This window comes from Gopherus flavomarginatus, chromosome 2 (assembly GCF_025201925.1).
Source record: "Gopherus flavomarginatus isolate rGopFla2 chromosome 2, rGopFla2.mat.asm, whole genome shotgun sequence".
Classification (NCBI taxonomy): domain Eukaryota; kingdom Metazoa; phylum Chordata; order Testudines; family Testudinidae; genus Gopherus; species Gopherus flavomarginatus.
In genome coordinates this window covers 83,454,778-83,480,672 of record NC_066618.1, presented here as the reverse complement: position 1 = coordinate 83,480,672, position 25,895 = coordinate 83,454,778, and the positions used below count along the sequence as shown (strand labels likewise).

The window sequence follows — 25,895 nt, the reverse complement described above, 5'->3', positions numbered from 1 at the left end:
TTAATACAGTTTTGAAACTTTGCAAGGCAGGAAAAAAATGCTGCTTTTAACCATCTTAATTTAAATGAAACAAGAACAGAAACTATTTTATTACCTTGTCAAACTTTTTTTTTAAACTCTCTCTTCATATTTTTAGTAGTTTACATTTAACACAGTATTGTGCTGTATTTGCTTTTTTTTTTGGTCTCTGCTGTTCCTTGATTATGTACTTCCAGTTCCAAATGAGGTGTGTGGTTGACTGGTCAGTCTGTAACTCTGGTGTTCACAGCTCTGAGGTGCTACTGTAAATAGCTTATTTTTCAGAGCCATCTATAGCATTGGAATACTAACTGCTAGAGGAAAGGATTCTTGAGGAGAAATATTAATTTTAGTTGATGGTTTACAGGTAATAGATATTGGAATATTTGTTTATGTGGAAGTTTTCTCTTGCTTGTAAACCATCAACCAAAACTCATTTTTCTCTTTGTTTGCACAGAAATTACTATAATTGCCACAATCTGATCTTCCAGCTGTTTGGAGTTTTTATTACATCTGCATACAGTGCCCCTAGCATAATGGGGGTGGGAACACTAACTGAGGCCTCTAGGCACTGCTGAAATACAAATAATATTAATGAATAGAGAATTATGGAATATGTTTAGTAAACTGACAAAAACTACCAACATGTCTTGGCTCAGATCTCTCTCTGGTCAAACATAGGACCTGAGCCTGCAAAATATGGAATGCGCTCTGTTCTCATTTAAAGTCTTTGGGAGTTGTGGATGCTCAGCATTTTTCAGGATCTGGCCTATATGTGATATGAGAATACAGAGCAAGAACACTAATTAATGGACTTGTGCTCTCTTCTCTTGCTACATGTATTTGAAGATGCAGTTGTGTTGTCCAGAGACTCCACCTCGTGCACAAATGAGGTTAGCCTACAACTACAAAAACAGTTTGTTTAGATTGCTAAACTTAGAAGCGTATGGATTGAACATGAGAAGCTTTCTTTATCATCTTGATCATCATTACACTCTAGTTAAGCTATTTTATCACAAGAGAGATCAAGTGTGTGTTAATATTGTCTGCTTTATATAGTATAAAAATTGTGTTGCTTGGAGAGGATCCAACATTTGTCATTACTCAGTCAAGACATCTGTGAAAAGTATCCATCTAGAGCCAAGTTATTCAATAACAGGGAAGCAGGTTAATGTTCTCAAACATATGAGTCTGCATTCCTGATCTTCTAACCCTTGGTAATCAGCAATTTAGGCATGTTCTTCAGTCCCGTTGTATACCGAGGTACATTCTTGGATTATTTCAAGAACTATAGCTTTAAGATTTTAAAGACAGTCTCACTGTGTCACTTGTATATGAGCATAATTTGTGAAGTTATAAGTGATTTGTGTCGACTGTACCTTTTACCTGATATTTGTACACCTTATCATTACAGTTATAATCAGACCTACTGGAAAATAAATGTTTAATATGATTTTGGACTTGACAGTTAAACAATCTTTTCACTGTTTTTAAAAAGATAAAAAACATTAAAATTAAGATTTTTAAATCCTCCACTTAATCTCTGTCTGTGCTTGAGTTCTCTATGTGTAAAATAGGAGTAATTCTCTCTGTGCCTTGGTTTCACACCTATAAAATAGAGATGTTAGTATTTCCTTTCTCAACTCTTTCTGTCTCCTGTATTTTGCTTGTATTCTCTTCAAGGCATGGTCTGTGTCTCTTGCTTTGTGTTTGTACAGTACCTACCACAGCTGAGCCCCAATCTTTGTTGGAGGTGCTACAGTGCTAGAAATAATAATAAGACTATATATTTGCTATCTAAATTTTGGCCCTAAAATATCTGATACAGTCCCTTTAATTTACTTTTTGTTTTAAGTCAAATTTTCTTTCTAAAGATGGAATCAGACAAGTCTTACTAATTAAATAGATATTTTTCCTGTAGGCTAAGAACAACATTGAACAGGAAAATGGATTCTTCTGTTTACCCTGCATCATGTTACACCCTTTCTTTATTTGAACTATCCTTGAGAAGAAAGGATTTTGCTGTGTTAATAGTATTTTGTAACTGGGGAGTGTTTATTGGGTAATTGAACATACCTAGCATTTATTGCATTACAGCCTTTAAAAAAGAGAGAGAGCACAGTTTGAGTGTTTTGCATAGTACTTTGCAGTGTAAATAAGCCGCCTTCTAGACTGTGTTACATTTTAGTAGCATAATCTCTAATCTTTTCAGCCGCTTCTCCTCACTGATATAGGTAAGCTTGGCAAAATCACTTTTTATATATAATTTCAAAAGATATTGTTTATTTTTAAGCATTTTTTTCTACTTTTATCTATTTAAATTTTCACAGTTGCAGGAAGTTATGAGGGTCAGACAATAATTATTTAATGACAGTAGACATTGAGATTCCAAACATTAAAGCCTTAAAAAGTTATAACTTTGTCAAGATCAGACATCAAAATATACAAAGTAAATATGCTTAAATCAATAATCCACTAATAATTTCTATAGCAGCATTTTTCTTTCTTTACCTATCTGTAAATTTCTATCATTTATGCAAATTATTTTTTGTCTTGGTATACAGTAAAATTGATGTTTTCCAACATTTACCAATACAAATTTAATTCTTCCAAGACCATGGGCAAGAATGAAGTGTGTAAGAAGATATTGTAGCAGACAAATTCTGCTTAAACTAACATCATTTTTGTATTTCAGTAGCACCAAGACTCCCCAATCAGGGCCCCATTGTGCTTGGCACTGTATACACACATCATGAAAAGACAGTCCCTGCCCCCAAAGCTCTTACAATCTAAGTACATGACAAAAGACAACAGGAAAAAACAACAAACGGGCAGGGAGAACACAAGCTAACATTGAAACAGTTGTGAATAGTGCGATGAGACATCAGCTGCCTAGCTATTATCAAGGGTTTTTTTGGCATCACAATAGAGGTGATTTATAATGTAGCTTTTAGTCCACCACCTTCCGGTTCTTATTGTCCAATGACAAAGCACTCAAAATCACCACTCTGGATTTAATGCCACAGCATCCCTCTAGTGTAATATTTAGCCTTGTATTATAACCCTTCTTTTTTATAGATTTTTTTAAAAATAGAATCAAAACTCAATAATTTCTGCACATCAGTGATTGAAAACTGGTTTATTTGTTTGGTTTATATGTGACCATTTTGTTTATATATTTCAAGCAGAACTTTGGATAAGCAGAGAAATCTACTTAGGCCTGAGCAGTACATTTTTCCAGTTCGAGTATAGGGAAAGGCTATTTGAATGCTGTCTGATAAATGTATTACCTTTCAGCAGTTGAACAATAATAACTGAGTAGTTATGGTACTTTGATATTTTTGTATCTTACTTTTTTGGGAAGTGGCCCTTTCTCCAGCTTAGCGCAGGAACTGTTTCCAGTGTCTTTGTGTCAGCTTAATTCTGTTACGCAGTGTACAGTACGCTATAGTGTAACCAAAAAAAACCCAAACCAACAACAGTTAATATAGTCTCTCAGAGTGGGAAGAGTTCATCGGGCTGACATACATTTTTGGCAGTCTGTGAACACTAACAGGATGAGGAAATCTATTTCCTTCCTGAAACCTTGTATCTGAGGAATATACGTGCACCACTGCTAAATTTGAGACTCTTTGTATGTGTTTGTGCTTACCCAGTAGTTTCTCATCCAGGCAAGGATGTGTAGCTGCTCATTTTCAGAAGTTTCATTTGTGCTAGACCTACTTTTGTCATGAAAAGATGAAAGTGCCATGTGATATGTGTTAAACAAGCATGGTCACTTCATCCATTTTTCATGATTTGTTGAAATTTAGCATAATTACTGGTATTTATGATGCCGTAATTGTCTTGGCAACAAATTAACAGTCATTACAATAGTCTCATTCCTGAAATCTTGATTCAGTTTTTACTCAGTCCTTCCTCAGGGAAAACCTCCACTGGCTGCTGTCAGAGTTTTATCTGAAGAATAAGGGCTAAATAAAAATTCTGTTAAAGTTACTAAAAGGACAGGTAATTTTGCTTTGTCCTTGCACAAACCACATATTTACCATTGATATATTTGGTCTTCATCTGAACTATGCTCCTTTTAGAGCTTTCTTACCAGATTTTGACCCTTTATAAATGCCCTGAAAGAGTCTCAGAGAAGTACAGGACACCGTTCCACCCCACCAAGAGAGAGTAGAGTGGAGTGGAGTTCTAGTGCTGGAGCAGAGGATTCCTGAGTCATTTATCCTGTGCAGGAAAGAATGACTCAGCATGGCCTAGGATAATGTACCTTACAAGCTAGGTCAGTAATAGTAACTGTGCAAAGCTAGTTTAAGTGCCGTGTTTGAAATGTTTTTTGTTTAGCGATACACTTGTATTTTCATGGCTCACAAAACCCAAAGGCCTTTGAGTGCATTATCAAAGTCCCCACAAAAATCTAAAAGCAGAAATTTCAATAAGCAACATGGCCAAATATCAAAAGAACTCTTATCCAATATAAAAACTTGCCACCAGTTTCTTGTCAAATAAAAGATGATGTTTCTGTGTGAATTGAGGAGGAAAAACCATGGTCAGCCTTATTCAGAAGGATGCAGTTGGAGGAAACTAAATGGGAGAACATTCTAGAACTCTGGCTCTAGAAATCTAGGCCTGCATCCCATAAAGTTGTTTGACGTTAATTGTTTCCTGCTATGAGACATACAAAATGAGCCCCCATGGGATTGTATTCAGCTAAGTGTAAGTTGAGCCTTGGGTACCCACTTGTGTGATACGAGTAACATTGCACAACTTTCCTCCCAGCTGTTTGGAAACAGCTATGATAGTATTGACTTAATTGCTCTGCTGTTGCAATGCATAGCACGTGTACTCTGCAGACATATACCTCCTGTACTGCCAAACATGCATCCTGATATTCCTCTGGTTTGATTTTATTTAATGGGAAGGTCCATTTAAAACCCCAGTACAGAAATATACCAAAGAGCAAAGTAGAGTGATGACAGTATACTTGGAATTGATTGCAGAGGCAAATAGAATACTAATCAAACATGAAAATCTACTAAATACTGTAAATGGCTCTACAGAGCTGCTTGAGAGCACTTCATTTGTCTGTGTGTTGGTATTTTTACTCAATGCAGACTCTCACTGTTTTGTCTCTGCCAAACCCAGAGATTGCTAAAATACCCCTTGAATAACAAATACTTGCACCACATTCATATAGGATCATTCTGCACTGCCCTTTTCTAATATTTCCTTATCTCTGCCTAAAACCCTTGCCTTAAACTCTGGTCACAGCCACTTCAAATCCCTCCACTGGCTTCCTCTCACCTCCCTCGTCACATTCAGTCACCCCTCTTCCTTGCCTTCACAGCGCTACCATCTGCCTACCTGTGCAAACGTCTTTTGACTTTTCCTTCTCCCCGATCCCAAGCTACATGCCTCGTTGCCCTCTTTGCCCTATATACACTAGAAACATTTGTACTCATATTCCAGCACCAGTGCAGCTGTACTACTGCTGGAAAAGTACAGGTACAATTTTTTCTAGCATAGTTGCATCCATTGTTTCATTCTACCATGCTTGTCTCTGTACCTTCTTTCATGTGACCCTGTAAGCTTGGGAGCACCGTGCTAATGTGGTCTGTGAGCTGCCTTGCTTCCCCCTCCCTTTTTAGCCCTTCCTCAAAACAAATTTTCCATGTGGCTAATAATCTGTATTTTCTCCACCAAAATCAGTATTTTATGGGAAGTATTATTCTTATGAAATTCTCATGACTCTCACACTACCAATCAAAGTATTCGCATGATTTTGCTGCTTTAAACCATGTCCTCCCTTCCCTATCACCTACTCTTTCACGCTCACCAGTGTTTGTTTCCGCCTTTTACAATGTTGTGTTTTAGCTTGAACCCTGATCCTGTAATTAGAGCTGCAGGGCTGGATCCTGGTGCCTGCGTGGCTGTGTATGAGGTAAGAGCGCGTACCACCCAGGCGGATCCAGAGGCAGGATCAGGGCCTTGGGCATCCCTTAGACAAGGATATTGCCTTTTGTCAGCCTAGAAAGATCTGTGTACATTTATAGCCCTACATAAATAATTACTAAATAGGTCAGTTGGGATTTAGACTGCATAGCCAAAACAACAAGACAGGCTATGAAAATATAAGCAAAATACGTTTCTTTGTAATGTGTATTTCATCAAGTAACTTCTCCCCCTATGAGAACCCAACATAAGCAAGACCAAAGATGTGTTAAAATTAATAATTTCAAAAGATAAGTCTGCTAGAAATGCCAAATGATTGGTTAAAATCATATTTTTTAATATCGTACAGCAGAATGAGTTATTTCAAAAGGAGACTGGATAGCCATCTGTCCTGGGTGGTTTAGACACAACAAGTCCTGCATCATGGCAAGGGGTTACACTAGATGACCCTTGCAGTCTCTCCTAAACCTATAATTCTGTATTTCTATTTTTGATGGCTAGTTTTGTAAAATGTACAAGCAATTCCAGATTGTGACAGATGAAAGCTCCATTCTTATTTGTTTTGTTCTGAAATTATGTAACAAAATGATTCTTGCATTTTCTGTCTTCTGGAGCTTATAGAATGTGAATTAAGACAGGAAACCAAGCAGGCAAGGTAAATGAAACCTTCATGTTGGTTTCCTGTCTAGCTGCATTTTCGGAAACCAGCCCTGTTGATTTTTTTCACATTTTTTTAAATATAGACAAGCTCAATCTTTCTAAATGGTGATATATCTTGTGAAAGGATCTATTTAAAAAGAGTGACGTTTCTTTTGCGGTATTAATATTCTGTATCTGCTGAAGAATCTTTTCCTTTTGCTTATTTTATGAGGACTGACAGCCTCTGCAGGGATTATGGGTGACCCAGTTTCTGCCTCTTTAGGTCTTGTCTCAGATCTTTTGAAGGTATTTTTGCAATAGAATGAAGAAGCCATTTAAACAGGAAAATAAGGAGTGGCCTGTCCTGTATGCATGTTTTTCTGCAAGGCATGTGATCCTTTGGAAAGAAGAGAGAACATCTGTACCTGCAAAAGCCAAAAAGAGATGAATCTGTAGCAGCTATCTTCTTTAAAGACCAATGAGAAAATGAATCATCACCATGAAGATTTCTACTGTTTGATTTCTTTCATTTTGCTTTCTTGGTTTCAGTACACCTGTTACAGAAAAATCCATTCTTGTTTTGCCCCCAATGAAGTATTTTGTCAGATATTTACTTAACAAGATTGGAGCCTCCATTGTCATACTTAGGAAATACTTGCATGTTCTTATTGCCTTCAGAAATAACACCCACCAATCCACCCCCCTTCTGAGTCATTAAGAAAATAGCTAGAGTATTTCTGTCACTTAGAGAAGTGGCTTGTCCGCAACTTTTTTCTGATAGACTTTAATTTTGGTAGAGTTAAACTCTCGCTCTCCTTTCATTTGCTCTTATTCAGTACATTTACCTTACCTAACCACTATGATAAATGTGTCTGTTATGCATGGAATACCATGGATTCTGTCTTTGTCTCTGTGAAGTATTTTTTTTTAATTACTTCATAAACAACAACAAATCTCGTGGGGCAATGCATCTTAGACTATTGTTTTCCCTTACTCTATTGTTTTCCCTTACTCTATTGTTTGAGTCACTGAAGACATACTTGTCTTTGACCTCTTTTTCACCTTGAGTTTGTAAGTCTGTGTTGACAAGATATGCGCATTTTCAACTACATGTCTGATCAGTTGCTATGGATTTGCAATTCTGATTGGAGTTTTAGTTTAAGAAAACATTTAGAATTATGTTATCTCGTTGAAATACATGATGTATATTTAATCTGAAAATTCCTTGATTTTATGAGAGAAACAAATAATTACAATGGCAGCTGGAAGCATCAGTTTCATGTTCAGATATTTTTGTAGATATTCAAGTTCACTGAAATTGGTGTTTTTATTTCATCCTGCAACAGGAGTAAATTAAATCATTTTATTTCCATATTAAATGTTCATTCCATGAAAGAGTGATTTCAGTACTGTTTCCTTCTATCTACTGATGACTTACACTGAAGAGCTGGAATTAGTTGTCTTGTATTTTGTGAGAGAGTGAAGTCTGATAAAAAGGGAAGCATTTGTAGAAAGCTAGCCTGTAGCAGTAGACAAAATCAAAATGTAACACATTTCAGGGAGTGTGAAAGAGTGCAATAATGTTTAAACTTACATTCTGTAGAGCCTTTCATTTGAGAGTCTCAAACCACTTTACAGAAATTTGTTACGTAGCCTTGCAAATAATGGTATAAAGCATTTTACAGATGGGGAAACAGAGCCACAGTGAGGGTTAGTGACTTAAATGTGAAAAGTATCATTGAATATGTTGTGAGATTGAGATTAAGCAATGATTTAAACAAGAAGTAGTTGCAGTTGTGAAGAGTTTAGAGTTGACTGGCTATAAATAGGGCCCTACCAAATTCACAGTCCATTATGGTCAATTTCACAACCACAGGATTTGTAAATAGGTAGATTTCACGTTTTCAGATGTTTAAATGAGAAATTTCACTTTGTTGTAACCCTGGGGGTCCTGACCCAAAAAGGGATTGTGTGGGGGTCGCAAACCTGTTGTCAGTGGGTCACAGGATTGTCACCCTCACTTCTGTGCTGCCTGCAAAACTGGACTCTGAAAGCAGCAACCGCGGAGCTTCTGAGCTTCCCCCGAGAGCGGCAGTGCAGGGAATGGGCAGAACTAGGAGCCCGCGGCTCAGGTGCTCAGAGCAGCAGGGGAAGATCGGCTTTCACGGGGAAGGGCTTATTTCATGATCCACGATGCACTTTTCATGGCTGTGAAATTGGTAGGGCCCTAGCTATAAGATTAAAGATTAAAGTTTTTTGTGTATAACAATGTAGCATCAATTTAAATTAAAACAGAGTAAGTTTTGGCCTTCTATATCTGTGCTTTATGGCAAAGTAGCAAAGGTTTTGGAGCTCTAACCATAATCTGAAAAGCAGTCACATTTGAATCCCTGTACATTATATAAGAAAATCCCCTTCAAAGCACTGAATGCTATGTATCTTTCTGTTTATAGTATGCTGTATGCTAAACTAAACCATATTATTTCCTCCCAGTGCATTTGCTTTAGACAAGATTTAAATTAAGCAGTCTTTTGACATATTTATGAAGTCAAAAGATTTAATGTTCTAGTTAAAGTATTATCAGCAATGTATCAATTTTATATTGTAGGTTTGGCACATGTGCAGAATAAACTTTGTACGTATCATAAATGGGATGATGATGTGCTGCATCAGTCCTGGCCCAAAGTGGACCCAGAATACCTCCAGCAGCCAGATATCATAGAGATGTCTGTTCTGGTAAGAGTTTACAACCTGAGTTCCAGTAGTGGTCAATGTATGCATTATTAGCTGCTAGTTTTGTTCTTGAGGACGACAGATGAGGTTTTACATTGCTGATTGACTCAATGCTAGGTTAGAAAGAATGAAAGCTAAAGTTAGAATTTTGCTGGTTAATTTGGAAGACTGCTCAGATGAATAAGTGAAGTGGTCTTGCAAGAGAAACCAAGAATAAAAAAGTATAGAGATAACTGTATGATTGTGGATAGCACTACTCTAAGAGGTTTGACTTATGCACAGTTGAGGACAGGGACTGCAGAGCAAAGCTGAGTGAGTCCAAAGCAGAAATTATGAACATATCAGCTAAGGGACTCCTACATATTTTTAATCTGTTAATCCATTGATGATGAGGTATCTATACAAAAGTGTATATTTATAGGCAAAACTGGCTGCTCTGCCTATCATTAAGGTTACCTAACACTTACCATTTTAAGACCCTGTTTTGAGTTGCTTGTAATTTAGCCAGACTTTGTCTGGGCTAAAGTTTTCCATGTTTGGTCTCTACCTCAGGCTGACATATTTTGGCAGATCTCAGCAAAACATGATTAACTGTTTTCAGGAATGAGGACATAAAGTAGTTCTGCCAATGTTCAATTTTTTGTCCAGTTGTGTTTTGCAGACCTATAGCACCTTCATGCTTTGCAGCAAGACCTTGGAATTTCGTAAGGAAGTAGGTCCAGGGTCAGAGAGAGAGATGCCTTTTGCTGTCCCCATGAAAGTCCATCCAGAGTTGTCCAAATTATGAGCCTCTGGAAGTTGCCAGTTGCATGTGATCAATATAGCTTGTTACTAAAATCTCTGGAACCTCCTGACTGCACTCAGCATGCTCCCAGACCCAACAAAGTTTTAACTCCAGCTTGTGACACAGCAGTAGCAACTGCCTCTTTAGCCTTTAGGGGAACAGTTGCAGATCTTGGAGCCTGGAGGAGGGCATGCCATGAGTCCCCCAGGTTTAGCTCTTCTGGTGCCTGTGTAACTATAATTAGAACCATTTGTCCACATGCATTATGATAACTGTTAATTATATAGTCACAGACTATTTGGTCTACAGGACCCCTGCCTCTCTCAGTGCACGAAAGAGAGAATCTTTTTACATGATATACATACCCATAAACACACACACATTCTACATGTAAAGATGTTCTCTTGTGTTTCTGTCCATCCTGTGCACTGAAGAAGACAGGATCTGTAAAATAAATAGTATGTGATCAGATAATTAAAGATTTTATTTGGATGTGTGTGTAAAATAGAAAAACATTATGAAGGTGACATTAAGGTTTTACAACTATTTTCACCAAAAAATCAGGAAATGCACAAGTTAAAATTCTAACAAGAAGATTAACTTGGTCACATGGCACATCTTTCAGATTTTATGATATACATTTTGCAACCTGAACAATAATTTGTTCTTCTACACATTTAACCTGGACAACAGAATGAGAAAGTACTAGATATATTTACAGTGCAGCTAAGTTAATGTTACAGTTGGAATCTTAACTTCTGTAAAACACCTGTCGTTGACTGTACAGCCTTATGCTGGTATTAATTTGAGGGCTGGATTAAAAATTCTTGTTTATTTTCAAAAAAGGAGAAGGAGGAAAATTGCCAGAGTAGTGGTAGCATGTGAGTGAACATAAATATACTTAATCCCTCACCTCATATGGGTGAACAGGGTTTAGGATGCATGAGTTTCTCAGTTTTTGCCATTATAGTTTAGCAGTGGATAATTTTATTATCATTTTGCATTGTGACAACTGTATCTTCACATTGAAAAAGACAATGAAGACTTTGGTTATAGTCTTCCTTATGCAAATTGTTGTGTTAACAGACTGAGACCAAAATCTATTGTCCTTGCCTGAGCCCCTGGATGATCCAGATGGGCAGAATGTGATATGATGCCTTTAGTTCTGCTAAAATCCTTAGCAAAGGCTTAGAACAGAGGTGGGCAAAGTACAGCCCGCAGGCCACATCCAGCCCACAGGACCCTCTTGCCCAGCCCCTGAGCTCCTGCCCTGGGAGGCTAGCCCCCCAGACCCTTCCCTGCAGCCCGAGCTTGCTCCTCTGCCGGTGCAATACTCTGGGCAGCGGGCTGCAAGTTCCTGGGGCAGTGCAGCTGCAGAGCCCAGCCTACCCAGTGATCTGTGCTGCGTGGGCGCGGCTGCCTGTCCTGATGCTCTGAGCAGTGCGGCTGTAGCTCCGCCAGCCTCCGGTGCTCCAGGGAGTGGGGAGGTTGGATAGAGGGCAGGGGAATTTGAGGTGGTGGTCGGGGGCAGGGGTGTGGATAGGAGTTTGGGGTGGTCAAAGGGCAGGGAACGGGGGGGTTGAATGGGGGCAGGGGTCCCGAGGAGACAGTCAGGAATGAGAGGAAGGTTGGATGGGGTGGTGGGGGGCAGTCGGGCAGGTTCCGGGGGCAGTCAGGGGACAGGGAAAAGAGGTGGTTGTATGGGGCAGGGGTTCCAGGGGGCCGTCAGGGGGCGAGAAGCAGAAGGTGTCAGATAGAGGGCGGGGCTGGGCCACACCTGGCTGTTTGGGCAGGCACAGCCTCCGCTAACCAGCCCTCCATACAATTTTGGAAACCTGATGTGGCCCTCAGGCCAAAAAGTTTGCCCGCCCCGGCTTAGAAAAATCTTTCAGTTGCTTATGGTTTCTCATTTTGTTCTCTGAACAAAGGAAAGTCCATAATGCCAAGTGGGCAAAAACTTCAGACTACAATTTTTGCTGTAGTCTTATTTTAAAAAGAAATAATTAAAATGGTTTACAATGGCAAAAGTATGGCTCTTTCATCCATCCGTAACTCAAAAACAGTCAAAAAGACTTTGCTAAAAATTCCAAAAAAGATAAACAAATACACACCTCACCTTCAAGATCAGTACAAAGTACTTGATTTAGGATGAAAAAATGAAATGCACAACTACAAAATGGGAAATAACTGGTTAGGTGATGGTACTGCTGAAAATGATCTTGGGGTGATAGTGGATCACAAATTGAATATGAGTCGATGATGCAGCTGTGAAAAAGGCTAATATTCTGGGTGTATTTAGAGGAGTGAGGTATCTAAGACACGGGAGGTAATTGTCCTGCTGTATTTGGCACTGGTGAGACCCACAGCTGGAGTACTGTGTCTAATTCTGGGCACCATACTTTAAGAAAGATGTGGAAAAATTGGAGAGAGTCCAAAGGAGAGCAACAAAGATGCTAAACGATTTAGAAAATCTGACCTATGAGGAAAAGTTTTTAAAAAAAAAAAAGTCCATGTTTGGTTTAGAAAAGAAGCCTAAGGGAGGGACCTAAGGGACCATTACAACCTTTGTTTACCTTTCTCATTCTATTGTTTATGCTATCCAGCAAAATGCCAGGCTAGTCTTTTGTTTTCCAGGATGTTGTACAGTGAGTCCTTTTGTCAATGGTCAGCATTACTGAACTCTCTATATTCCATTTAAAAACAAATGAGGGTGTAAAAAATTCCCAGAGTGGGCCCAGTAAAATGTGCCCTCAGCCTAACCTGAATTCAGGTCTTTTAGAGAGACAGAACAGTCTGTGTGCCTGAGGCAACACACGTTGATTTACTGTCTCTTATGTTAAAGCCTTCTCTGAGCCAAGGGGAGTAAGTGAATTAGAAAACAGAAAGCAGCTCCTTTTAAGAGCCTGGCAAAAAGAAACAGTTGCTACACCTTAGATTACCTGCAGGAGAAGGGCTTAGATGCACTGTACAGTATGTGTGCATTTCTGCTGGCCCAGGCATTATTGTAGAGCTGCACTTTGCCCACCGTTACACTACATCATACTATTTGGCATTGTAAAAACGATCTGGAACTACCCACTGTGGTGTGTGTCAGCTCAATGAATTAGAAAGGAAAAGCAAAATGATTTATTTCTTTAGACACTTAGGCTCTAATTCTGCAAACACACACAAGTAGAGTTCCTCACATATCAGTGCCTGCAGAATTGTTCAGAATTCTAGTCTTGCAAAGGATTTTTTTTAAAGCTCGTTTATGACTTCTTTTTTTTTGCTGCTTATTGTACTGCTTTAGTGCAAGTGTTAATGGATTGGAGTCAGATGGGTGTTAAAAAAAAAAAGAAGTAGGGAAGTCTGACTTGAAGGTCTTCTCCCTCTAATTGCTCAGTTCAATCTTTTGCAGAATCATTGTTTCACTAGGCTTCAATCCCTGAAGAATCTTCCCAAGTAGATGACATCCAGAATGTCTAATGTAAAAAAGTAGCAGAAAGGAAATTGAAGCAAAAAAGGACACAAGCACAGTTTTTGTCCCCTCTTGAAGGTCACACTGAAGTAGATTTTGCAGTAACACAGGATGTACTTGGTGCACAGACAGAATATTTGCACCCTGGCTTTCTGGTCTGAACACTTCTACCTGGAGCAGATATGGGCTATATTAGCCCATTGAAGGCTAGAGAAAGGTGACTAATCATAGTAGTTGACAAGGGTACGGCTGACAATCTGATGTAATGTTTTTTATTTATTTTTTTTAAATGTGACTAGAGTGCTTGTTAAAGGTGGTGGATGTTCTGAAGGTTGTGTTTTAATAACAGAGTTAATACACAAGCCTTTCACATCAGGTGGTGAGGAAAACCATTTTGTAAATATTTGGTGACATCACAAAACCACACGGCAGTTTGGCATAATTTGCAAGCTCTGCCCCAGCCACAAATAGCAGGGATATGGCCGGTCAGGACTGACAGCGTTGGCAGCTGCAATGCAAGTTTGCCCGTGTTTCTCTGCCCTGACTGGAGGGACCACTTGTGGGAGTGAAAAGATAATCCATTTGTCATATTCATTCAGTCCTGTGGCTTCTCTACCAAGACTGGCACCAAGTATGCAGGTTGTGATAGTTTTTGCACTGTGGACATCTGCCCACTGGAAATGACACTGAGACTTGTTAACCGATTTCGCATAAGACAGTGAACAGCATCAGATGTTACCATCTCATAAGCCACTGCTAACCTGGGATAGATTTGAACTGTTGACCTAGTAATAAAAGGCTTTATATCCTATTAAGAATCTCATGAGCCATCCAGTCTCCCTATGTGTTTTTCAGCACTCTACTAATTTTGACATTATACTTTCTCTTTGGAATGTTTCATCAATGGACCATCTTTTGCAGCCCCCTGTCAAAAAGAAATAGTCTGATGAACAGCTTTTGCAGATTTTTTCATAAAAGCTACAATAAAGTGTTGTAGCGTATGGCTGGAATCTAATGGGGTGCATCATATAAGGAATTAGAGTAAGGTCTAATGTATAGACAAAGTCGGGTTGTGTTTTTTTTAACTTTGTCTTAATTTAGAAAGTGTCAACAGGTTTATAAATCTTAGTCATGTAAATAAGAGACAATACAATAATCATTACAACAGTGAGGTTTTGTTTAGAGCACATTATACAATAATATAATCATTGGATCTCTCTATTTAAAAGGATGTTATCATGTTACAGAATGAGCATCTTTACACTACCCATGGTATGTCGTTTCTAGTAACTTTGTTAATGGGAGTGAGTTCTCTGATTACGCATTTAACAAAGTAGGCATGTGCAGACAGGTTTTTATGACCCGTAAAATCTGTAATAGAGAGATGAATGTGTGTTGTTGTTCTTATTCTTCGGGTACTGGTCCCTGTGTGTGTGTCGCAGGTGGGTAAGTATGTGCACCCTGCACCTGAGTTTGAAAACTCTTCAGAGCAGTGTTCATTGGCTCTGTCGCACATGTGAAGTAGTTCTCCTAATGCTCCTGACCAAAGATATACGAGGCAGTGCGGGTCAGCGCCTCGCCAGTTCCTTCTTACCACCACATGGACCGAGTCACAGTCATGTCCTCCTTCAGTAAGTTATAGGCAAAGAAAGACAATATTTGTAAATGGTTATGAATTTTAGCTTAGTAGTTAAAGTTATAGTTAGCCTAGGATATATCTTTTCCCCAGCTGGGCAACCCCTCCCCAGCTCTAAGACTATGTCCAAAGTCCCAAGATTCAAGAATTGTTTCTCCTGCCCTCGCTCTGTCTCCATCAGTGATGATCAACAGTGCTTATACTGTCTAGGTGAGGCACGTGGGCAGTGAGTGGAGCACCCCTTTGGGATGGCTAGCATCGGCTCTGCTCCTTTTGCCCACGTGCCCCCCACCCCCATGGCCAGAGCCCCCCACCTGACCCCCATTCCCGCGTGGAGAAGCCCCAAGCGCCCCCTCAGCCAGAGGAGCCCCAGGCCAGCCGGAGGCCTGAGCGCCTCTTCCCTCCCCACCCCCCCAGCCAAAGATGTTCAAACAATGGGGTACTCCCCTATGGGACCTCTTTGCGTCCCACGTGCACTGAAAGACCCTGCTATATTGTTCCAGAGGAGCCATGGGACGTGACTCCCCAGGTGAGGCTCTCGTACTGTCTTAGATGAACCGCCTCAGATATGCCTTTCCTCTCATTTTCCTGCTCTCATAAATCATGGGGAAGCTATGTCAAGACAGAGCCAACATCTTTTTCCTAGCATCCTACTGACCCAGACAGTTCTGCTTTCACAGAACTTCTAACAATGTCTGTCCAGCCACCAAACAGGATCCACCCCATTCTAACATATGATCTAACACAGGACGGGAGGAGGAAATCAAGCATCTCAGTCCAGACTCACTCCATCTCACAGCCTGGTGTTTGGATGGGCATTGAAAATAGAACATTCATGTTTGTTCCCCATTCAGAAGTTCCTTAACCAAAGCACAAAGAAATTTACTAGACCCTACTATGTGGCCAAATGGAGATGCTTTTCAACTTGGGCACAACTCCACCAACACTCTACAGACACCTTAAGCATCCCGGTTGTCCTAGACTATCTCCTGTCCCTGAAGACTTCAAGTCTCACTCACTGTGAGTACACCTACCAGCAGTAAGTGCCTTCCTCCTCTGGTGGAAAGATGCTCCATCTTTACTCACCCTGCTACAGTCTGATTTATGAAAGATCTGCTCTTTTGCACCAGGCCTTAAACTTACACCTCAACGGGACCTTTACCTTGTCCTCTTGACACTCTCAGATCCATCCTATGGCATCATGCCATGACCGACCTATCCATGAAGGTGGCATTGTTAGTGGCTATCACTTCGACCAGGAGAGTCCGCGAGTTCAGAGCCATCATGGCAGATCCTCCTTATACAGTGTTTCACAAAGAAAAGGTTTTTCTCCATCTATACCCCATATTTCTTCCCAAGGTTGTTTGAGTTCCAGATCAATCAAATGATACACTTAACTATATTTTTTTCAAAACCCCATGCTTCCTCTGAAGACAAGAGACTTCACTCCCTGGATGTTCCGCATGCCCTGGTGTTCTACCTGCAAAGAACCAAACCCTTTAGGAAATCACTGAGACTGTTTATCACCATAGCAGAGAGATTGCTTGGGCAAGCCATATCCTCCCAGAGGGTTTCTAAGTGGGTTTCGCGATACATCTTAGAGCATTACAAGATGGCAAAACTGCTTCATTCAGGGGTGAAACAGCTCATGCCACACAAGCACAAGCTGCCTCCACAGCATCCTTATCTGATGTCCTGCTGCAGGACCTCTGCAGGATGACCACCTGGAGTTTTGTCAACATGTTCACAACACACTATGCTGTAGTTCATGTTTCAGTTGTGAATGCAGCTGTATGATCAGTATTGTGAGCATCTTTGATACCTGCTTCCTCACACCCACCTTCAATCTGAACAGTGCTTGCAAATCGCCCACATGTGGAATACACATAGGGACCAGCACTCAAAGAAGTAGTGGAGTTTGCTTACTGTAACTTTGAGATTCTTTGAGATTTGTGGTCCCTATCTGTATTCGACTACCTACCCTCCATCCCCTAGATCTTGTTGGATTTGCAGTAAGAAGAGGAACTAGAGAGGTGTCGACCCACACTACCTCCTATATCCTCAGTCAGGAGCACAAGAAGAAATGTACTGGGGGGAGGGATAGCTCAGTGATTTGAGCATTGGCCTGCTAAATCCAGGGTTGTGAGTTCAATCCTTGAGGGGGCCACCTAGGGATCTGAGGCAAAATCAGTACTTCATCCTGCTAGTGAAAGCAGGAGGCTGGACTTAATGACCTTTCAGGGTCCCTTCCAGTTCTATGAGATAGGTATATCTCTATACATTTATACATTTGTGTGCCAAAGGATACTACTTTGAAGAATTTCTGGACTCAGGCATATGATGCACATGCATACCCACATGTGGAATACAGATAGAGACCACACATTTCTAAGCACCTCCAATTACAGTTAAGTATCCCCTACTTCTGTCATTAAGTATTGCACAAATAATTTCCTTTTACCAAATCTGGGACCCACCTCTCCCCCTCCTCCTGGTTTGCAGTAGCTGTACTGTATACTAATATCCTTTATAAAATGCAGTGGCCAGAAAAGGTTTCACACAAGCTCCAGTCCAAACTCCATGGAAAATGTTACTTTTTGATCCAAAGGACAAAGATCTGTACCACCTACGCTGGCCTTCCACATTCCTACAGGGAAGTAATTTGGTTAAACTAAATAAAAATATCTAAAAACCTTATTTGATATAATTTAGGATTGGGGTTGATTTCATTAATTACATTAAAATGTCACATACAAATCTGATAGCTTTTGTGGTAACTAATCTCTTGGTTTTAAATTGGGAGGAGGAGCTCAGTAGGGATGTCCACTCTCCTTCCTTTATCTATTTTATTGGCTGAAATGATCTACAGTGATGAAAGGGGAAAGGCATCCCCAGAGGTGTCTTTTATAATTTTAAATAAATCTGTAGGTAGATGTTATTCTGCAGTAGTGTGTGATTTTTGCCATGCTGCTAGGGAGCCAGTCGGAGGTTGCTTTGTAAAGCAGTCAAACAAACGAAAGCATTACCTTCTTAGGGGATGTGTTCCTAGCAGTTGCCATTAGTTTTATGGATACTCATCTTGTTAATAAATGGATGTCATTTTTTAAAAATAGTTTGTGATTAATCTCTTTTGGAGGTATCTCCCCTGTCACAAGTTTTGTTTTAAACTAATCTGGTTTAATCTCTGTGGTTTATCATTCAAGTGCTTTAAAAGACAAAGCAAAAGTCTAAAGCAGACTGTGAAAAACTTCCATCTGCCAAACAGTTAGATTTGCTGTCTCCTTGTTCAGCTTGTGCAATTCTCAAACATTTAATATATCACCTAGTTGTAGATTCTGCTGATACTAGAAGCCTTCAAAAAGGAGAATTCACATTGCCATTCTTTCAAGTTTCCTTGAGCATATACTATGAATCAGAGACACTCTCCTTCTATATGGTACCTAGGGAACAGGAGTACTTGTGGCACCTTAGAGACTAACAAATTTATTTGAGCATAAGCTTTCGTGGGCTAAAACCCACTTCACTGGATGCATGCAGTGGAAAATACTGTAGGAAGATACATATACACAGAGAACATGAAACAATGGGTGTTACCATACACACTGTCATGAGAGTGATCAGTTAAGGTCAGCTATTACCAGCAGGGCGGGGGAGGGAAAGCTTTTTGTAGTGGTAATCAAAATGCCCATTTCCAGCAGTTGACAAGAAGGTGTGAGGAACAGTGTGTGGGTGGGGGGGGGGGGGAAATAAGCATGGGGAAATAGTTTTACTTTGTGTAATGACCATTGTTTCATGTTCTCTGTGTATATATATCTTCCTACTGTATTTTCCACTGCATGCATCTGATGAAGTGGGTTTTAGCCCATGAAAACTTATGCTGAAATAAATTTGTTAGTACTCCTGTTCTTTTTGCAGATACAGACTAACACAGCTGGTACTCTGGTACCTAGGGAGTTATTTGTTTTTTTCTTTCTAGTCAATAAAGAAAAAGAGAGAAGTTTGATATCATTGTTTCTTACAAGTGTAACTGGGTGGATTAGAGTGTAAATATGAAGTCCTTTGGGCCAATTTAGTGACTTCAGTCCTTTCTTGCTGTCATGTCTCTGTTTTCCAGATCAATAACAAAGCTTGTGGCAAAGTCAGTATGCCTCGCCAAGTAGCCCGGAATGCTGAGGAAGTCCATGAACTAATTCTTCAAAGTGAGCTGGGAATCAAACACCTCCAGGGACGTCCTATCAAAAAGGCCTTTCTGTCTCCAAGAACTGCCCTCATCAACTTCCTATTGCAAGAATAATGGGAATATGTGCTGTCTAAGGCTGCTAGCCTGTGAGTGACTGATGGAATGCTTCAAAATGAAGCCCATTAAAAATACCAATTATGCTTATTTAAATCTATTTCACAATGTAGAAAAAGGAAAAATCTTTATTGGCTAAAACTGTATTGCTGCTGATCCTTGTCAAGTCAGTCTTCATTTAAACATAAAGAAAAGCCAGGGTATTGGAGTTTCCTGTTTGATCAGTGAAGGAAGCTACTTCACCATATTGTCAGGCTGAGCAAGGATGCTACAGGAGGCAGCAGTGTAAGGAAAAGCAGGCAAAAGAAAAAGAGATTTGGGAGAGAGATCTGAAGGTGCAGTTAAGAAGGCATTAGAGATGGGCCCAACCTACAATGTCTGCATCAGTATTCAAGTGTCCTAAAGTTCATGGGTATCTGGGCCAATCTCTGGAATGTATCTTACTAGGAAATTGCCTTTGTTTCTATCAGTGTTTTTAGTAAATATAATTAAAGAGCCAAACTACTGTAGTGAATACTTGCTCCACAACAACATTCAAAAAACCATAACGTGTCACCAGTCACCTCTGCTTCCTAGATAGAGATCACATTTGGGTTTGCTAATATGAAATAGCATTATTCCTTATTCACAGTTTTGGTGCAACTTAGTGCTTATAGGAACCAATTAGCACTGGATTGTGGCTTGGGTAGTGTAGGCCAGTGGTTCTCAACCAGGGGTCCGGAGCCCCCTGGGGGGCCTCAAACAGGTTTCAGGGTGTCCACCAAGTAGGGCCAGTGTTAGACTCAATGAGGCCCAGTGCAGAAAGCTGAAGTCCCACTGCATGGGTCTGAAGCCCAGGGCTCTGAGCCCCGCCACTGGGGGTGGAGCCAAAGCCTGAGCAACTTAGCTTTGTGGGGGGCCCCTGTGGCATGGGGCTGCAGGCAAATGCCCTGCTTGCTCCTTCCCTACCGCAGGCCCTGGTTTTTATAAGCAGAAAACCAATGGAGTTTTTAAGAAAAAGGTTGAGAACCCCTGGTGAAGGCCATCAGGATGGATGTTTCCTTACACAGCTCTGACAGTGCACTTCGGACCTGTTTGACAGACAAATTAAGAATATAAAAAAAATACTTTTCATACATTCTGGTTTAATCTGTGTCCTTTTTTGCTTGTTTTCCATCTCCTTACATGTATCTTCTTCAGATTTTAGAAACTACAGAAAGTCTCTTCTGAATAGAATAGAATTTGTTTTCACCAGATAGCACATCTCTGAGCACATCAAACGCATTGTACAAAAGAATTACTTAGACACTAGTAATGCAGGGCTGGTGAAGGCAAACATAGCATCCTTTCTTGGTTCAAGGTGAGCTCTCACGTGAGAACCCAAATAGCAACTCTTCTTTTTTTGGTGGATTTCATTATGTGCAAACAAACAATTGTGTTCCTAAGGGAATTTGAAGTCAATGAGATTGTTTCATAAAATACAGAGTAATTCTCATGCACCAGTGCAGCCATTTTTGTGTACAATATGCCACTGTTATATGCACAAAGAGATGTTTACACTGTTTAACAAAAGGAAGAGAGGGAATTTGAATCCTCAAGTCTGCACTGCAGTCATTTGGAATGGTTTTCTTAAAAAAGAAAATTACAGGGTTTACTGTACGATGACCTTTGTTCTTTACAGGCAGTGAATCAAATGGCCTTTTAAACCAGCTATGCAGGGGGTATCTTTGCAGCTAGGAAACCAGCCAAAAAAATCAGCTAACTGTCTAAAAAGGTCTTTTAAGCCTGGAGCCAACCCATCAACCAGACAGCCTGTCTCCTAAATGGAAAAGAAATCAGAAAAATCATCCTGTTTAATAGTCATAAACAAGTTTGTTATCTAGTCAGTCACCCAAGCAGCTAGAATCCAGTTAAAATCCCACACTAGTTCCAACCTTAGCAAACAGGATTTGAGTCTCTGATTTTTTAATTCCAGAAACTAACTCTCCTAGTTCCCAGCTGCTTGCCCTGCCCACTGGAACATACTGATGTATGCTTTCTCTTTCAACAGTCCTTTTCAACAGAGAAACACCAAGGGAATTTGGCAAACTTGGCATATTTACGACGACGATCTGCTCTTTGTAATATAATACATTTATTTATGGCTAGGATTTTTAAAGAATCCAGCCAGACAGTCACATAGGCATCAGCTGAAAATTAAAACCAGTTTAATTCCAGTGTCTGTCTGATATACACGTTGTTATAAATTCTTAAAACTCAGATGCCTCTATAAGGACTAATAAAGAAGCCTTTTAAACTATCATTTGGAACTCACAGTAGTCTTACTTTTTCTGTGTAAACATTTACAAAATCCTTAGGCAACAGTTTTGAAGAGTTTTTCATGTATGTGGGAGGTGTTATAATTCTGTAAATAGAAACCCTCATTTACTAGGAGGAAGAAAAATGCAATAAGATCAACAAATCTGATGCCTTTTAACGAGGGCTGCAGTAACTGCCAGTTTCAGCAGCAGACAACAATATTTATTGCTGTTAGCACAGGAGTGTATTTGCTCTTCCAGGATGAAGAAGTGAACTGTATATTTTACGTTGCAATGCATACACTTATAATAAGGAACAATTTTTGTTCTATCTTGAAAAAGAAAAGTCATTATAGCCAATTGTGCAAGAAATACGTCAAGTCACGGCTGCATTTTTACAATGAGTCACAACTTGGTTTCTAGTGTGGGCTCAATGGTGGAATCAAGTTCTGAAAAAATAAGCAGGGGAGAGATGAAGATATGGAAAGCTTGACATAGCCTAATCCCATATTGGATTATATATTTGAAAGATGTATGGCTGTCAACTGAAGTGTTTTGGCTTTAGCCTATGACAGCTGTTGAAACTTTTTATAAAGTTAACATGCTTCTAACCAGCACCATTTTATTTGTCTTATGACAGTTGTGTATCACAAGTTTGTTTCTATATTAATATGCCTAGACTGGACTGATATTGACAACACAGACTGCCAAGTGGTATCTTACTTGTCTAAAGTAACTCTGTGTGGTATTTATTTATTTATTAGCCTTTCCTAATCCACCTCTTCTACATTTCTTTAGAAATTATTTGTTTTGCAGTAGCAAATAGATACCCCAACTGAGTCCCATTGGTCTAGGCCCTGTACAAAACAGGCAGTCCCTGCCCCAAAGCTTACAGTCTTAAATAGTTAGAGATTTTGAAATCTATTCTTCTCAATGGTGGAACATGTGAATGGCATTATGCTAGTCATACATACTTAAATGGTTATGGTATCCCTATCATTATTCCATGCAAGTGATGATCAAGAGAAAGCTTGGTCATTGGGAGACTAGCTGTACCCAGTGAGAGAGACATCCAGTACAGTCCATAACAATCAAATAGAAAAGTGATACTGCAAGGAAAATTTCCAGTATCCTACTGCTTAATGAGAAACCTGTACAAGAACAAGTGGACATTCAGTGACATTAGAAGACAGCATATTTTAAAACTGTTTTATGCAATGTTTTTATCAATGTAAAATTAGACAGTGGAACTTATTGCCCCAAAATATCACTGAGGTCAAGAATTCAGTAGAATTAAAAAATTCTGGACATTTATATGGATAAGGAGTTACTTTACTAAGGATTGAAAACAAAAGTTTGAAAGTGATACAATCATAGAAATGTAGGGCTAGAAGGGTCCTCAAGAAGTCATCTAGTCCATTCACCAGCACTGAGATAGGATTAAGTATACCTATACCTAGTCTCTGATGATTAAAGGTATAAGACAACTTCTAACTGAGGGGGTAGGAAGAAATGTCCCCGATGGGTAAATTATCCATAACAATGTTTCTTGCACCTTCCTCTGAAGTATCTGCAGCTGGTCACTGTCAGCTGATAGAGGTCAAGATGGACCATGGTCTGATCCCATCGGACAGTTCCTATATTTCTAAAGTTAACTTTTGAGTTTTAAAAAAGTTAAACATTGATACCTCCTTATACCTAAAATCCCCAACATGCCCCCCCAACCCCTACCCCAAGTTGAGTTTTTACCCCCAAAAGGGAGAAGTGTCAGAGATTTCATGAAGTCCACCAGGGCCTTTGCTGTTGATTTCACATGGAAGGGGCTCAGATACTGCAGTTATGGGTGGCTGTATAAAACCTATAGATAGATTAAATAATGTTAAAGCATACTTATTAAACATGGCTGTCTGGCTAGCATGATCAAGGGATTTGAATACTTGATTTTAACATGTGGCTGAGGCAACATGGTTTTAAAACCATGTTGGAGAAGGCTGTTACAGCCTAGGTCATGTGCTAACACCATTCTATAAACATATCTCAGCCATACTTCAAACAAAAATCTATGCTAGAACACTCTTAAGAACGCACTTATTTTTCCAGGCCTCTCAGCTGACTCCAAAAAGGAGATCTGATTGAAAAGCAAATGCAGTTAACTCTTGTTTATTAGCTTTTTAAACAATGCCTCAGAACCAAAACACCTGGCTAACACCATTTTTTATTTGCCTTTATAAAGAACTTGGGGGGGGGGGGTTCCTCCCCATAGGAGGAATTCTGCCCATAATGAAGCTCATAAAGTGTAAGCCTTTGTGTCTTCTCTTTTCAGTGTAAAGCCTCCCAGAAGGCCATGGTCTTTCTCTAAACCTTTTACAATCAACATGAACTGGAAAGAATGTTAAGTAGCACTTTGCCAATTGTTCATTCCAAGAGAGATTTGCAATGTATAGTGCTTTAGTGAGAGCTTCATTGTATCTTACACTAGGGCTGTTTCTGGTTAGTTAGAGACTGTGGAAAAAAATCACATGTCATTTTATGTCTATTTTAGGGTAACCTATAGAAGGGAGTCAACACCCTTCATTTTATTTTTACCTATTTTGAGTTTTATGCACAGATTTTCAGGATAGATGCTTTTTCTTCCACTCTCTTTGGTGCCTCCCACCAATTGCCATACCTAATTTTATATCAAAGGTCTGTACTGTAGCAGAAGTGTTGGCCAATGACAGTATTGAAACAAAATGAGAACCCATAGAAGGCAGATGCACCCTCCCATTAGCTCATAGGCCCTTTGTTAGCTCAGGATCTGATCATCCCTCTTCACAGAAATACCCATGACCTACCACCACATTTTTTGGTCAGGCAGCCGGGTTTGGCAGGCCCCTCAGAAGAAACATGGGGACCAGCCCCTGATCCCAGTTGATCCAGCAAATGCAGAGGAACTCAAAAAACACATTCTGCTGTGTACAGCAGTCAGAGCAGAACTGGAATTACACATGTGTAAGGGGAGCAGAATATCAGTTACGATCCACAGTGCAGACCAGAGAAGAGAATTTTGCCTGGCGCATGTCACATGTGAAAGAGAGAGTTGGACTCATCCTCTGATCTTCATGGTGGTGATTTTCCTTTTAGAATGTTTTGGAAAGTGACTTTCTAGTATTGTATAACATGGCGCTCCACTAGCCTCATTCTCCTCTGAGGTGAGCTAACATTTTACAGATGTGGAATCTAAGACGCAGAGAAATTAAGGCCAATATTTTCTAGTGACTACTGAGTTTTGGTGCCTCAGTTTTGGATACCCAGCACCCAGAGGACCCGTTCACTCCCTCTGGAATTGAATTTCTTGAGGGATTCTGAAAATCTGACCTTGGATATCTCAAGTTCAGCACCATTTAGCGGATGCTTTTGATAGTGTGGGCATAAGTGACTTGTGGAAAAAGACGCAGCAAGTCAGTGACAGAATTGTTCTTCCACGTCCTTAGCATTAGCAATTAAGTACTGGATGGAGTAAAAAGCTGAAGTTTTTGAAAATCTCTTGAATTTTTGTATTTATTTTAAATTGAATATAGCCTAAATCTGCCATAGAGACATTCAGACGACCTCATCAAAAGTAGCCTGTAGTAATGGGCAGCCATGAGACTCCTTTGCATGTTCTACTGATCTGCAGGCCATTGTAGGCAGCTTGATCTCTCACTCATCACAACAGCAAAGGAATGAAATACGCTTAGCTGTAATCAATTTAATCAGTATGTTCTTTCCAGCTGTGATCACCCAAACTCATTCTCAGCCTTTCTTGGTGCAAAGAATTCTACATTTTTTACTTTAAAGGCCTGCCCTTCAGTACAATTGCAGGCAGTCATTTACATACATCCAAATGCCTACCCCTGTTGTGCATGCACTACTAGATATGTGTGTGCAAGTCTCTGTTTTGCACACACAGCGAGTTGGACACTTTGCCGTGTGCAAATCTTCCATTTGCATGCATGCATCTAATAGTGTGTATCCAAAGCAAGGGCATGTGCTAAATTTGCATCTACCAATTTACTCAAAATCAGGCCTTGCATGCTATTCATTATTAGAAATAGACTCCAACCAAGCCACTGGATCCTGAG

General features: G+C 39.9%; 1 protein-coding gene across 2 annotated transcripts in view; it reads left to right on the top strand.

Moving 5' to 3' along the window:
- LARS2 (leucyl-tRNA synthetase 2, mitochondrial) overlaps positions 1-21,630 on the top strand; it is a 108,939-nt gene extending 87,309 nt beyond the window's left edge. The window contains exons 20-21 of one of the 2 annotated variants that reach the window (XM_050937928.1): positions 9,221-9,348; positions 19,337-21,630. In XM_050937928.1, coding sequence (XP_050793885.1) covers positions 9,221-9,348; positions 19,337-19,516 — 308 coding nt within the window. In that variant the 3' untranslated portion in view covers positions 19,517-21,630. Of the gene's footprint in view, positions 1-867; positions 1,439-9,220; positions 9,349-19,336 lie in introns of those variants that run through there. The other variant, XM_050937929.1, reaches the window with a different exon arrangement.
- The last annotated feature ends 4,265 nt before the right edge of the window (positions 21,631-25,895 follow it).